This window comes from Monodelphis domestica, chromosome 1 (genome assembly GCF_027887165.1).
Source record: "Monodelphis domestica isolate mMonDom1 chromosome 1, mMonDom1.pri, whole genome shotgun sequence".
Taxonomy (NCBI): domain Eukaryota; kingdom Metazoa; phylum Chordata; class Mammalia; order Didelphimorphia; family Didelphidae; genus Monodelphis; species Monodelphis domestica.
Window position 1 is genome coordinate 476,971,962 of NC_077227.1, and position 14,184 is coordinate 476,986,145.

At 43.6% G+C, this 14,184-nt stretch overlaps 1 protein-coding gene across 2 annotated transcripts; it reads left to right on the forward strand.

The window, feature by feature from the left end:
• Window positions 1-11,242: 11,242 nt before the first annotated feature.
• Window positions 11,243-13,997, forward strand: PAXX (PAXX non-homologous end joining factor). Of its 2 annotated transcripts, XM_007475401.3 has the most exons (7): window positions 11,253-11,659; window positions 11,944-12,004; window positions 12,309-12,358; window positions 12,441-12,634; window positions 13,135-13,203; window positions 13,499-13,583; window positions 13,725-13,997. In XM_007475401.3, the coding sequence occupies exons 1-7, from the start codon at window positions 11,532-11,534 to the stop codon at window positions 13,762-13,764; spliced, it is 627 nt and encodes a 208-aa protein (XP_007475463.1). In that variant the 5' UTR covers window positions 11,253-11,531; the 3' UTR covers window positions 13,765-13,997. The 2 variants fall into 2 exon arrangements, with proteins under 2 accessions (XP_007475464.1, XP_007475463.1); XM_007475402.3 differs by lacking the exon at window positions 13,725-13,997 and having other exon boundaries at window positions 11,243-11,659; window positions 13,375-13,583.
• The last annotated feature ends 187 nt before the right edge of the window (window positions 13,998-14,184 follow it).

The following is a 14,184-nucleotide window of genomic DNA, read 5'->3' on the forward strand; positions in this document are numbered from 1 at the left end:
CAGTGTCTCCTCGTCAATAATAATAATAGCATTTACCTGGTGCTTTAAGGTTTACAAAGTACTTCACACATATTATTTCATTTGATTCTCAAAACAAGCCTGAGTGTATGTAGGTGCTACCACTGTCCCCAGTTTACAGACGGGGAAATGAAGTTGGGTGATTTGCCCAGGGATTGTCTGAGTCAAGAACTGAACTCAGGTTTCCCGCCTCCATGTCCATGACTCTCTCCGTTGGGCTATCTAAATGATCTCTGGGGCCACCAGCTCACTGCCCCGAGGATCCTCCCCAGCTTCTTGTCTTCCTACGGCTTTTCAAATGGTTCCCCCAAGGTTATTTGACCTGACTTTGCAAGGCATCTGCCAACACCCGGACCTCGGGGTTCTGCCTGGGGCCGGGTCCTCTTCAGGGGATGGCGCTTTCTCCCAGGCAGTAGCTTCTGGGTCACTGCTGCCTAGCCAGACCAGGTTTTTTCCACACACCTGGTGTTTTTGCTCCTGGGCACACATTTACACATTTAGCCTGGCTTTCTACAGGAGCAGTTTAAATAGATTCCAGGCCTCCGGTGGGTCATTGTCTTTTAAACTCTGCCTTTCAATGTGTCCCGCTCTCCCACTCCAAGCTCCCTTTTGTCAAGTTGAACCGTCTGGAGATAAGGTTCTGGGCTTTTCTCCTTCCCTGCAGGGGGTGAAGGGAGCTGGCCATCCTCACTATTGCAAGACAGTCCTGTCTGGTGCCAGGATCTGGCCTTCTGAGATCTTGGAGAGAATTGGGTCAGAGGGGAGATAAGGAAACTACTGATTGTCAGGAGGAAAAGAGGAAAAAGATGAGGAAATAGAGGCAAGGTGGGATCTAGAACTTGAAGAGCCCCGACCCGAGAGGTCATCCTGTCCCAGCATCTAAGGCTGAATCCCAACCCAGGTCTCCCTGATTCCTTGCACCCTGCCCTTCAGTTCCCCAACTCCGGCTCGGTCTCACTGGAGGGGGGAGGACTGCTCTAGGAAGCAATGTGAGAAATGGAGGGCAGCGGGTGATCACTGAAGAGGCGGCAGTGTGTGACTAACTGTGATGCCCGAGCTAAACAGGAAAGCTGGTGTGGCCATGACGCCTGGAGGGCCTGAATGCCTGGAGAAAGAATAGGTTCAATGAAGGTTGGGGCTGGGGGAGGGGCTAATGAGAGGCCAGGGAGAAAGGGTCATATTTTATAGTTAGAAAAAATGTAAAGGAAGTCATGTGTAACAGCTAAAGGTAAAAACTCTCAAGGGAAATAACGAGGGAAAAAACACAAAAATGGTGCCTATTCTATAACATGTCTCAAACTCTACTGCAGAATATTAATCATCAGAACCTTGTGGTATGGGTTACAAAACAGAAAGGCAGCTAGGAATTCTGGAATTACGCCCAAAGAGTTACAAAACGGCATTCTTTGTGACCCAGCAATAGCACTATTAGGTTTATTTCTAAGGTGATTAGGGGAAAAGGAAAAGAACCAATGTATTCTAAAATATGTATAGCGGCTCTCATGATGTGGCAAAGAACTGGAAACTGATGGGCTAAACAAGTTGTGGCATATGATTGTGATGTAATATTACTGTGCAGGAGGAAATGATGGACAGGTTAACCTTTGTTTAAATTTTAAACCCTTACCTTCCATCTCAGAATCAATACTGTGTTCTGGTTCTAAGATGAGTGGTAAGGACTAGGCAATGGGGGTCAAGTGACTTGCCCAGGGTCACACAGCTAGGAGGCCAGATTTGAATGGAGGACCTCTCATCTCTAGGCCTGGCTCTCCATCTACTGAGTCACCCAGCTGCCTCCTAGGATAATTTTTTTAAAATATGGAAAGACCCACATGAAATTAGGAAGAGTAAAATGAGTAGAACCATGAGAACATTATACATAGCAACAGAAATATTGTTTGAAGAATGATTCACCTATGTTCACCTTCAGAGAAAGAATTGACAAATAGAAACAAGCGAGATATGTTTTATATATAGACATACATTTTTTTTTTTTGGTCAAATGATGCCTTGTCTAGTGTCGAGAGGGGAGGGGGGAAGATTCCTGGAAATTTTATTGTAAGAAATAAATAAATTTTTTTTAAAAAAAGAAAAGAAAAGGAAGACAATTAAGTGGCACAGTGTGCAGGACTTGGTATCCTGAAGACTTATCTTCCTGAGTTCAAATCCAACTTCAGATACTTACTAGTCATGTGACCCTTGGGCAAATCACTAAACCCTGCTTGTCTCAGTTTCCTCATCTATAAAATCAATTAGAGAAGAAAATGGCAACCTATTCTTATTGCCTGTTAAGAAAACTCCAAATAGGATCATGAAAAATCTGACCCAAAAATGGCTGAGCAACAACAAATAGTTGTTCAATTCAACAGATCATAAACATTGTACTCCATTTTCCTAAAGACCCCAGTTAGTGAGGTAAGGACTCACAATTAGATATAAAAAGTGCTAGGAAAACTGGGAAACAGTTGGGGGGAAAATAGTTATAGACCAACATCTCATAATATATCAAGAAAAACTCTAAATAAATACATGATTTAGGCATAAAAGATGACAACTTAAGCAAAGTAAAGGAGAAAGTAAGAAATCACCTTCTGATCTGTGGCTAAGAAAGAGTTGATGACTAAACAAGCAATAAAGAATCACAGAAGACAAAATGAACAATTATAATTATTTAAAATTGAAAAGGTTTTGCACCAACAAGTTTAATACAGTTAAAATGAGAAGAGAAAGAAATGTCTGGTGGGAGAGAACTTTGCTATAAGTTTCTCTAATAAAGGTCTTATAGCTAAAATATGTAAGGAACTGAATCAATTCCAGTTTATAAGATGAAGAACTTCCAAACAAGCTAAATGCCCAAGGTCATGAACAGGCCATTTCAAAAGAAGAAATCATATGGAATAACATTCCAAATCATTAAGAGAAGGGGATAAGCCTTTATTTTTTTTTTAAATCCTCACCTTCCGTCTTTGAATCAATATTCTGTATTGATTCTAAGGCAGAAGAGCAGTAAGGGCTAGGCAATGGGGGTTAAGTGGCTTGCCCAGGGTCACACAGCTGGGAAGTGTCTGAAACAAATTTGAACTCAGGGCCTCCCATCTCTGGGTCTGGCTCTCAACCCACTGAGGAGCTTCCCCTTGGGTAAAGCCTTTATTAATGTGCCTACTATGTGGGAGGCACTGTGCTAGACATTTTACAAATATTATCTCATTTGATCATAATGATGCGGAACCCGCAAATTAAAGGAACTCCAAGGTCCTACCTTGTCTACATGAAGTTGGCAAAGATGATAAAAGAGGAAAGTGACAAATGTTGGGGGTGCTAAATGAAAACAGCCATAGTCACTGTTAGAGGAGCTATGAAATCAGTCAAGCCACTCTGGAATACAGTTTGGGACTATGCTCCAGAAGTTACAGAACTGGGCATACGTACTCTCTGACCTAGCTATGCTACCAGGCCTGTACCCAAAAGAGATCAGAGAAAGAAGGAAAGGACCCATACATACCCAAATATGAACAAGAGCTGGCACGTAAGAAACTAGCAATATAGGAAGTATTCACCTATTGGGAATGATTAAACAAATTAGGGTTAAACATGAAATGAAATATTGTGCTAGAAGAAATGATAAAACAGGCATTTTCAAAGGAAATTGGGATGATGCAGAGAGAAGTGATCAGAACTAGGAAAATAATTCCCACAATGACGACGACAACATAAAGAAAAAACTCTAAAAGGCTTTAGAACTCTGATCATAGCAGTGATGAACAATGAGTCTAGAGGCCTGAAGATAAAACAACTTACCCATTTCCTGCCATATAGGTGTTGGGCTTAAAATCTGGAAAAGACAACATATTTGGATATGGCCAGCTGTGGGAATTGAGTTTGCTAGGCAGGGCATGTTTGTTATTTTTTTTTTAAACCCTTACCTTCCGTCTTGGAGTCAATACTGTGTATTGGCTCCAAGGCAGAAGAGTGGTAAGGGCTAGGCAATGGGGGTCAAGTGACTTGCCCAGGGTCACACAGCTGGGAAGTATCTGAGGCCAAATTTGAACCTAGGACCTCCTGTCTCTAGGCCTGTTTCTCAATCCACTGAGCTACCCAGCTGCCCCCCAGGGCATGTTTGTTATTAAGGGTTTGTTTAAAGTGTTTTCATTCCAGGGAGAGAGTGAGATGGAAAGATATTTGTAAAATGCTTGTAAGAATAGACTTTAAAAGGCTTTTAAAATATACGGAAGAGGGGAGAGAAAGAACATGAATCATGTAACCATGGGGAAATGTTCTGAATTCATTAATTAAATAAAATTAAATATATATGCATGAAAGATGGAGGTGGTGCTGATTTGTCTATAGTCAGTTGACAAACATTTGTTATATGTTTACCTCGAGGCAAAAAGGGTGCCGAGCATTGGGAATACAAAGAGAAAAGTAAAAGCAGATCCTTACCCTCAAGAAGCATATATTCCAATGAGTGAGACTTGCATCTAAGTTGTGAAGCTCAAAAGAAATAACAAATGAAGAGAGTTTTGCAAACTTTCAAGTGCTATATGAATGCTACCTATTATTATACAAAGGGGAGAAAAAGTCCTGGTTCTCCAGGAGCTTACATTCCAATGGGATCTCCCCATTGGAATGGGCTCCCCCATTCTAATGTAAGCAAAAGAACTTTTCTCTCCACTTTGTGTAATAATAGGGAACATTTATATAATAGTAAAAGATGTGCTAGGTACTCTTCATATTTTATTTCTTTGAACTTCACTACCACCTGATAAGATAAATGCTATTGTTATCCTTATTTTACAAATGAGGAAACTGAGTCTTTGAGGTTAAATTACTCCTCAAGATTGACTGGCACATTTTTTGTTGTTTAGTTGTTTCCAGGTGTATGTATCCAACTCTTTGTGACCCCATTTAAGATTTCTTTCCTTCCTTCCTTTTTTCCTTCCATCCTTCTTTTTTCTTTCCTTCCTTCCTTCTTTTTTTCTTTCCTTCTTTCCTTCCTTCCTTCCTTCTTTTACATAGCTAGGAAGTATTCAAAACTAGGACCTCTCTTTTATAGGCCTGGCTCTCTCTACTGAGCCACCCACCTGCCCCTTCGGTTTTCTTGGAGAAGATCCTAGAGTAATTTGCCATTTCCTTTTCCAGCTCATTTTACAGATGAGAGAACTGAGGCAAACAGGGTTAAGTAATTTTCCCAAGATCACACAGCTAGTAAGTGCCTGAGGATACCCACAGAGTAGATAGAAGGTAACCTTAGAAAAGGACACCTAGAGAGATAGAGCAGGTAGCATTTGAAATATGTCTTGATGGAAACTGGAGATTCCAAGGGTTGGAAATAAGTAGGAAAAGCACTCCAAGCATGGAGGACAGCCAGTACAAAGACAGAGATTTCAGAATGAGAGTAGAACCCTGTGATTGCTCAAATTTGTTCTTCCTCTCCATCCTCACAAGTCACTGTGAATTGGTCTAGGTAGGTGCTACTGCTAGCCTCATTTTGCAGGGGAGGAAATTGAGGCTGAACACAATTTAGTAACTTCTAGAACACAGTTCCAAATTACTTCCTAGAATGGCTAGATCAAGTCACAGCTCCTCTAACATGTGATAAGTTCAGGTTCTTATCATCTCTCCTTTGGGCTACTATATACAATAGCCAATTGACTAGTCTTCCTGCCTTTTATGGATTATTATTTATTAATATTATTTGAGTCTTCTACCAACCAACCTAGTAAATTTCTATCTAAAACTATTCCTAATCTGGGGGTTTGTTCTTATAAATGATACTCTTTAATTCTTGCTCTCCAAATCTATTATACATACCACAACCCATCGTATTTTCATAATGCCCCACTTTGATCATGTAACTTCTATGCTCAAAATTTTGAGTAGCTCCCCAGTGAGGACTGCATGACATACAACTCTTAATACATATAAACGCAGTCATTTAGCCTGGCATTGATGATCCTCAGAGTCTAGCTCCAATTTTTCTTTCCATCATTTTATTCTGTTCTTCTCTGCCCTCTCCATTCCATTTAAATGGACTACTCATCCATTGTCCCCTATCTTCATCCTGCCCCCTCTCATCTTGATGATGACATTCTTCCTGTACCGAGTGTAGGCTGTTTTCACACCATTTCTACTTTTTGAAATCCTCTTCTTCCTTTAAAGCTTGATTCATATAATAAATTAAACTACTCTCTCCACAAAGCCCTCTCTGATCACCCCAGCTGAATGTGATCACTCCTTCAAATTTCTCATGGATCTATTTTTTGCATTTTGTAGGTGTTCAGTACTTTCCATCAAGTCTGACTCTTTATGATCCCTTTTTGGGGTTTTCTTGGCAAAGATACTGAAGTGGTTTGCTATTTCCCTCTCCAGCCCATTTTAAGGATGAGGAAATGAGACAAACAGAATTAGTGACTTGACCAGGGTCACACAGCTAGTGAGTGTCTGAGGTCAGATTTGAATTCAGGAAGATGAGTCTTTTTGACTCCAGGCCCAGTGCTCTATCCACTGCACTACCCAGCTGCCCTCCCTCTTACATATGTTACCTATTTTGTATTATTGTTATTTGTGCATCTGCACACACACACACACACACACACACACACACACACACACGATCTTAGAGGTGAAAGAGACCTCAGAAACCATCTCATTTTACCTATTTTTATTTCAAGAATCCTTTCTACCTCCTAACAACTAGTCATCTAGACACTTCTTAAAGAACACCAGCAAAAGGGGAACTCATCATAATTCAGGGCAGTCCTTTCCACTTTGGGACGACTCTAATTTTTTTTTAATTTAAAAAAAATTAACAAACATTTATTTTTTTTTTCTCACTATCACTATCCATCTCTACTGGAAAAAAAAAAAGGAAAAACCAGACACTTGTAAAAAATATATATAATCAAACAAAACAAACTCTCACATTAGTCATGTCCAAATATGTGTCTCATCACCTTTCTGTCAGTTAATGAGAATACTGTTTATTTTTGGTCTTTTGGACATCATCATGTTGATCAGAGTTCTCAAGTTTTTCAGAATTTTTCTTCAGTACAATATTGTTGCTATTGTATTGATAATTTTCTTGGTTCTGCTCTTTTCTCTTTTCATTAGTTCATACAAGTCTTTCCAGGTTTCTTTGAATTTATCTCTTTCATCATTTCTTATGGCATGATAATATTCCATTATGTTCATATACCATGATTTGTTTAGTTATTCTCCCATTGATGGGTACTCCCTTAGCTTTCAATTCTTTCATCATCGTTTTGTCATTTTCCAGCCCCATCTAACTCTTCAGGACTCCATTTGAGGTTTTCTTGGCAAAGATCCTGGAATAGTTTGCTGTTTCCTTCTCCAGCTCATTTTATAGATGAGGAAACTGAGGCAAATAGGGCTAAATGACTTGCCCGGGGTCACACTGCTATTAAGTGTCTGAAGGTGGATTTGAACTCAGGAAGATGAGTATTCCTGACTTCAGGCCCCACACTCCATCCATCACCCCACTTAGCTGCCCCTTCCAGGTCTTTTCCACCACATAAAAACTGCTCTATTTTTTGTGCAACATAGGTCCTTTCCCCTTCCCCTTTTTTAATCTTTTGGGACAAAGGGAAATTAGGGCTCTTTGTGACTACCACCCAATGGGACTAAGCAGAACAAATTTAATGCCTCTTCCATCCAATACTCTTCAAACAGCTGAAGACTGCCAGCATGTTCTCCAAGAAATTCTCCCTTCTCCAGACCCTGGTAGGCCTATTAGACTGTAAGGGGAGATCAGAGCTGGTGCCATAGTCCCTGGTCATCCAAACTCATCCCCCAAGCATTCTTTTTTTTTTTAACCCTTACCTTCTATCTTGGAGCCAATACACAGAAGAGTGGTAAGGGCTAGGCAATGGGAGTCAAGTGACTGCCCAGGGTCACACAGCTAGGAAGTAGCTGAGGTCAGATTTGAACCTAGAATCTCCAGTCTCTAGGCCTGGCTCTCAATCCACTGAGCTACTCAGTTGCCCCCCCCCCCACCCCCAACCATTCTTTTAATAGCATGGTTCTAGGTCTTAAACATTTTTGTAAGCCCAGAGAAGGATGAGATGTGAAAGAAGACAAGAACAAGGTACTGACATCATTCAGGAAGTCCTCCTGGAGGGACTACAGACACCAGTGATATTCATTTGTAAGAGTGGCATGAAGAGATGGCATGAACCTCTCCTCCACTCAGTACAAAGCTAAAAAACCATTTCCCAGGCCTCCCATAATGAGATACCCAAAGATTTTATCCCACAAAGGAGATAGAGCTCTGCAGAGTCTCCTTGTCCCCTGACCTTGGGGGGATGTTCTCTGGAGCACCAAAGACTGATTCATCTTCTGAGGGGGCTCGCCCATCCCACTGGAGCCAGGGGCTAGGTGTCCTGCTGGGTTCCAGGCCACCCAAGGGAGCTGATCTCCTCCAGATCTTCCGCTCCCTCCAACCACTCGGCCCACTCCCAAATGAGCACAATGTTCGTATCCTCTTGATTCCTGGCAGGCTTGTTCCTTCATTCTCCTTGTCACTAGAGCTTTGTGAATGGGTGGGCAGGACATGATTCACAGTATTTCCACTTCTCTGCTCTGTGAGAGATCTAGAGTATCCCTGCTCTCATTGTTTATCATGGCACAGATCAGAATTCTAAAGTCTTTTAGAGTTGTTTTTCTTTGTAACGTTCTTGACCTTGTATGAATTATTCTCCTAGATCTGGTCACTTCTCTCTGCATCATTTCCTTTGAAATTATTTCAGTTTAACAGTGTCCTTACAGGGCTACGGAGATCTGAGATGCTATCGCAGTGTGACTAGGGCTAAAATTCTAGCCTGAAGAAAATGATGTCTTGGAAGACCTAGCAGGCTCTATAGTAGAGGTCAGAGCTGCTGCTACAGTCCAGAAGCCTTGGACAGATAAAACTACGGAGAAAAGCAAGTTGTCTTCCGTCCTAGAGGCTTCACTGCATTACAAACCTAGAGTCCCAAACCAGAATTGTCTACCTTCTTTCACACCCCACCCACCCACCGCCAAGAAGCTTTTTGTCCTTTTTTTATTTTATTTTATTTTTTACTCTTACCTTTTGTCTTAGTATCAGTTCTAAGACAGAAGAATGGCAAGGGCTAGGTCATTGTTAAATGACTTGTTCAGGGTCACCCAGATAGGAAGTATCTGAGGCCACATTTGAACTCAGGTCCTCCTTGACTCCAGGACTAGAGTTCTATCTGCTGTGCTACCTCTACAATAAGCAAGAAGTGTAAATCCATTAGTTGATCCTAGTGAAAGTTCCCCATCCTCTATCTACCAGTGTGCTTGACATATAGTCAGGTTTAATACATATTTGTGGATTGATTAAGTTGGTGTTGAGGGAATTTGAGTGCTGGGAGGGATCTGAAAGTAGACAGAAGGCTCAGTGTCTAAGTAAAACTGGTCTGCCTCATATTCTCCCCCCTGTACTGGTCAGTCCTTAGTGCTGAGGGGACACAGAAGAAGCGTACCCACTTCTACCATGAAGATGAGCACTAACTGGAGACAGAATGGAAATTTCTTTGTGGAAGATACAGGAGAAGGGGGTGTGGTGTGGTGCAGGGAGAGAGTGTTAAATTTGGAGTTAGAGGACTTGGGTTCAAATCCCAGCTCTGAAATGTCCTTGTGACCATGGGCAAGTCACTTAATGTTTGAGTCTCAGTTTCTTCCTCTGTAAAATGAGGGAGTTAGAATAGATGGTGGCTGAAGTCCCTTCCCTACATCTGGGTGGTAAAGTGGATAGAATACCGGCCTTCAGTTTAATCTGGTCTCTGATACTTATTAGCTGTGTAAATCTGGGTAAGTCGCTTAACCCCTATGTTATGTCTGAATTTATTTGTAAATGGGGACATGCTTGAGAAGGAAATAGCAAACCATTCCAGTATCTTTGCCAAGATAATCCCATAGAGGGTATTTCTGAACTCATTGTTAATCATTGCACAGATCAGAGTTCTAAAGTCTCTTAGAGTCGTTTTTCTTTATAATGTTGCTGTATGAATCAGACAGTACCCAAGAAAAACAACAAAGTCCCTTCCAGCTCTAAATCTATGATCCTAACACCACCAGTATAGGGCCGATTTTGACTTTGTATGATTGAAAATCTGTTACCCTAAAAAAGAACTACATATCCCAAAAAGAAAAAAAAAGGCAGCACATTTCATAACCTAAAATTACTCTCAAAAAGAATTTAAAATTTGCAATTTAAAATAATAATAATAATACCACCCCAAACAAAGGGCATCTCTTAAAGGCTCTGCTGCCAATTTGAGCTGCTTTTACCTAGGCTCTAAATCCTCTGACTCTTCCTGCCAGAGCTGTGCATCTTGCCTGTAGTCAGTTAAAAGCCCCCTCTTCAAATACTCTGAAAGGACTTTATGTAAGTTCCCATGAGAAGGAATAATTTCATTTACCATATTTTTGTTTCCAGTGCCAAGCATGTAGTAGGTACATGACAAGTGTTTCTGGGTTAATTATCTAGATCTCCGGCCCCCCTATTTATTATATGCCCCCTCCTCCCTCACAAACCTAGGAAAATATAAGATCCCAAAGGGCAGAGGTTGCTTCACCTTGGATCTAGGGCATAGCACTATGAAGTCATAAATTACCCCCAAAAAAGCACAGAGACTAAAGCAGGGGGAAAGGCTGGCCTGCTTCATGACTTTAGGGAAAGGAATAACACAACAGAGTTAGGGAGTCTTAAAATTCTCATGCTTGAAATCTGGGGTTTGTTATTTTTTCAAGTTATGAAACCAGTTTTGTCCTACGTTTTTAAAAAGATACATTATGAAATGAACACCCTAACACAAATACTAACAACATGGAAATGGGTTTGAAGCAAGGACACTTGATACCCAGTGGGTTGGCTAGGGGAAGGGCGGTGGGGGGGGGGAGGGAGGAGGACAAGAAAAGGATCTTTGTTTCCAAGGAATATTGTTTGAAAATAACCAAATAAAATAATGTTTAAATTGGGGGGGGGGAAGAATTAAGCAGATTAATCCATCTGGGGGAAAAAAAGATACATTATGGCTGATGCTGGCATTTCGTTTTCTACATTCTGCATATTTGTAACCGTTTTTTTTTCTTGCTTTCTCAGTGGGTAGGGTGGGAGAGAAAGGAGGCAGAGATCTGTAACTGACAAGAAAATCACAATAAAATAAATAAGATCAGCTGTAAGTGGGAGAGGACTATGGGTAACGTGACTTTGACAACTTTTTTTCCCCTCTTTCCTTTGTTATAAGGACTTGCTGTGGAGGGAGAAAGGATACACCAGGAAACGTAGGTGATGTAAAAAAAAATGGTAATAACGTTTTATTTTAAAAACCCACAAGTAACATTTACTGGAGCGTGTAAGGTGCAGAGGCCATCTCCAGGTGCAGAACTCCCCGGAGCTCCGCCCGTTTCCGGGGCTGGAACTGCCACGGCAGGGTTTTAGCCCTGGCCCGAACTCTAGAGACTCGGGCGCCCCACTTCCTGCTCCTGAGATGCAGCGACTCCCCGCTCTGGCCTCCTTGTGCATGGTGCCTGCGAGTTCCGGGCAGGGGCTGCCCCGCTACGTGTGCTACTGGGAGGGCCCAACGGAACCCGCCGAGACCCGCGCTTACAACCTCTAGTGAGTGGGGTGGGGTGGGGCACGCGCTGGGGAGGGCCGGAGGATGGGCGGGGAGGGCCGGCGCCGGCGAGGCAGCAGGTCGTCCTACAGCACCGCCTTCCGCATCTTGCGCCTGCGCGATCGATCGCTATTCCAGGATCCCTGCTCCCAGTCCCTCCTGCCTGTGACCGGGCATGCGTGCTCGGTGGCAAGAAGGATTTTTTTTTTCCCCACATACACACACTAAAGTGGGATCAGTTTGGGGGTATAGAGGACTTAATTGGACCCTCCTTTCTGTTCTCCAGTGTGACTGATGCCCTGGAACTCTGGAACACCAGCTTCACCCCGGAAAGTCTGGAGAAACACGTGGGTGCCCGGATCGTGTCTTACCTTCTGCCCCTTGCCCTCCCCCCCTCCCGCCCCCCGCAGGATTCCATGACAATAAATTAGGTGTCTCCCACCCCATTTTCATACCCCGGCCTTCCACCGCAACGCCACACTAAACTGGGGGCTCCACTAATGTCTCCATTCTGCACACTACCCCCCCAATAATCATTCCAAACTGGACACCTGACCTTGTTGGCCCGTCGCTACCCCCACCTTTGGCAGGTTTGGGCGGTGATCCTAAGGGTACCCAGATGTGGTTAACCAGCCCCATTTTATCCTGCAGAAAGCCCAGCATGGCCTGGATGGGGCTGAGGACTATTCGGTGTGGTTCAGGTGAGCCCGTCTTTGGGGAGATAAAGCAGGGGTCCCTGCTGCCCAATAAACAGCACTAAACCCGCCCCCTCTCAATACTTAGGGTTGCCAGTGATCGGCACACCGTATCTTTGACGTTGAAGGATGATAGCAGCGCTTACCTGACTATCTCCAGGGGAGCAGAAACTCTGACCTTTGAGCTTTCTAAGGTGCCCAGCCTTGAAGCAGCCCCACAGCTCCAGGCACTGATGCTGGGATTGGCAGAGCAAGCATGCAGACTGGAGAAGCAGCTGGCAGGTACAGTGAACCTGACGTTCCTGGCAGACGGTCCATAAACATCAGGTTCCTAGTGCCCTCTCCAAGGAAGGGACAGGGCCTGCGCCCAACTCTGGCCAAGGAGTTAGCCTCAGCCCTGCGTCTTGCTGCTCTAAGATTTATAGGGTGGCCCAACGTGGGGGAATGTGTTCTATTCATTGACCCCAGAGGTCAAAACTAGGAGCAATGGATAAAGATTCAAGCTTCAGGGAAGGAGAAATTCCCTGAAATCAGAGCTGTTTCAAAGTGAAATGGGTCACGTTGGGAGGTAGGGTGTCCCTAGCCACCATCAGGAATATCGTATAACCTCCAGTCATTTCCATCTCACACTGAGATTCTGTGAAGCTTCTAAGGGTAGACAGAGTAGACCTGTAGCGCACACATGTCTAGAATGAGTGATGGCAGCAAAAGCTTCAGTCATCCTAGAACACAAAGTAAAGATTCCTGTGTGACCCCAACCTTGCACTCATTTCTTTTGTCAGCTTTGAAGGATGAGAGCCCCAGCCCCAGAAAGAAATCTCAGCCAGGTGGGCAGCAGCTGTTTTTGCCAGGTAGGAAACAGTTTCTCCTTACCCTGAGGAGAAGAGGTGAAAGATATGGGCAGGACGGATATACTGTGCCCCCAAGCATGTTTCTGACCCTCTCTGGTCTTAGTTTCTGCCTATGATCTATTTGCTTTGTGAGATTAAATAGAGGTCTTTTGTGCCTCTGTTTTAACCCAGGAAATCTCATATGTGGCAGATGAGTCCTTCCGGGAACCAACTTGGATGTGAGAGGGGGACTGAAGGATGTAACTCCATGTTACATGGAGGGAGCCAACTTAGGGAGCCCTTTTGCATTCCCTAGATCCAGATTCTCGAAGAAGTGCCCCAGGCCCTGTGATGAGGAAATGGATGCCAGGAGAGTCTCTTATCAATCCTGGCTTTAAGAGGTACCACCTACCCTGCCCCTCTCCTTCTCAAAGACAAATCTCCCTGACATGGATTTCAGACCCTCTTCTTCTCCTTGGACGAGGGACCTTCTCCACCCCACCCTCAGCTTCCTCACTGCCTCCCTGTATTTGTCCTTGCAGTAAGAAGCCAGCCAGTGGAGTGGACTTTGATGCTGTCTAAGACATGATGCGTCCTGTGTGAGGTTCCTGCCTCCCTGGAAATGAAGACTTCAGGAGCAGCAGGAAGCTCCCGGGAAGCCAATAGGCTCCTGAGTCTTGCAGGACAGAGAAAAGAGGAAGGGCCAAGTTGGCCCTGTCCAGAGGAGGGAGTGATTCATCCAGTCTGACAGCTGGCTCCCTAATCAGCCGCTCTCCTGGAGCAAAGCAAAATAAATCCACTAATATTTATTGTCAGTGTGTGTAACATTCAGACTTTCCTTAGACTTATCTCAGTCTAGGGGTGGGCCCAGAGACCCTTAGACCAGGACCTCCCCAACCCCCCAACTTAGGGAGAAGTCTGGTTCCCTGGTACAGGGTTGCTCTGGGTGTGGGGGCCAAAAGATGTCAACAGATTATGTCACAGCTCAAACCTCCAGCCAGG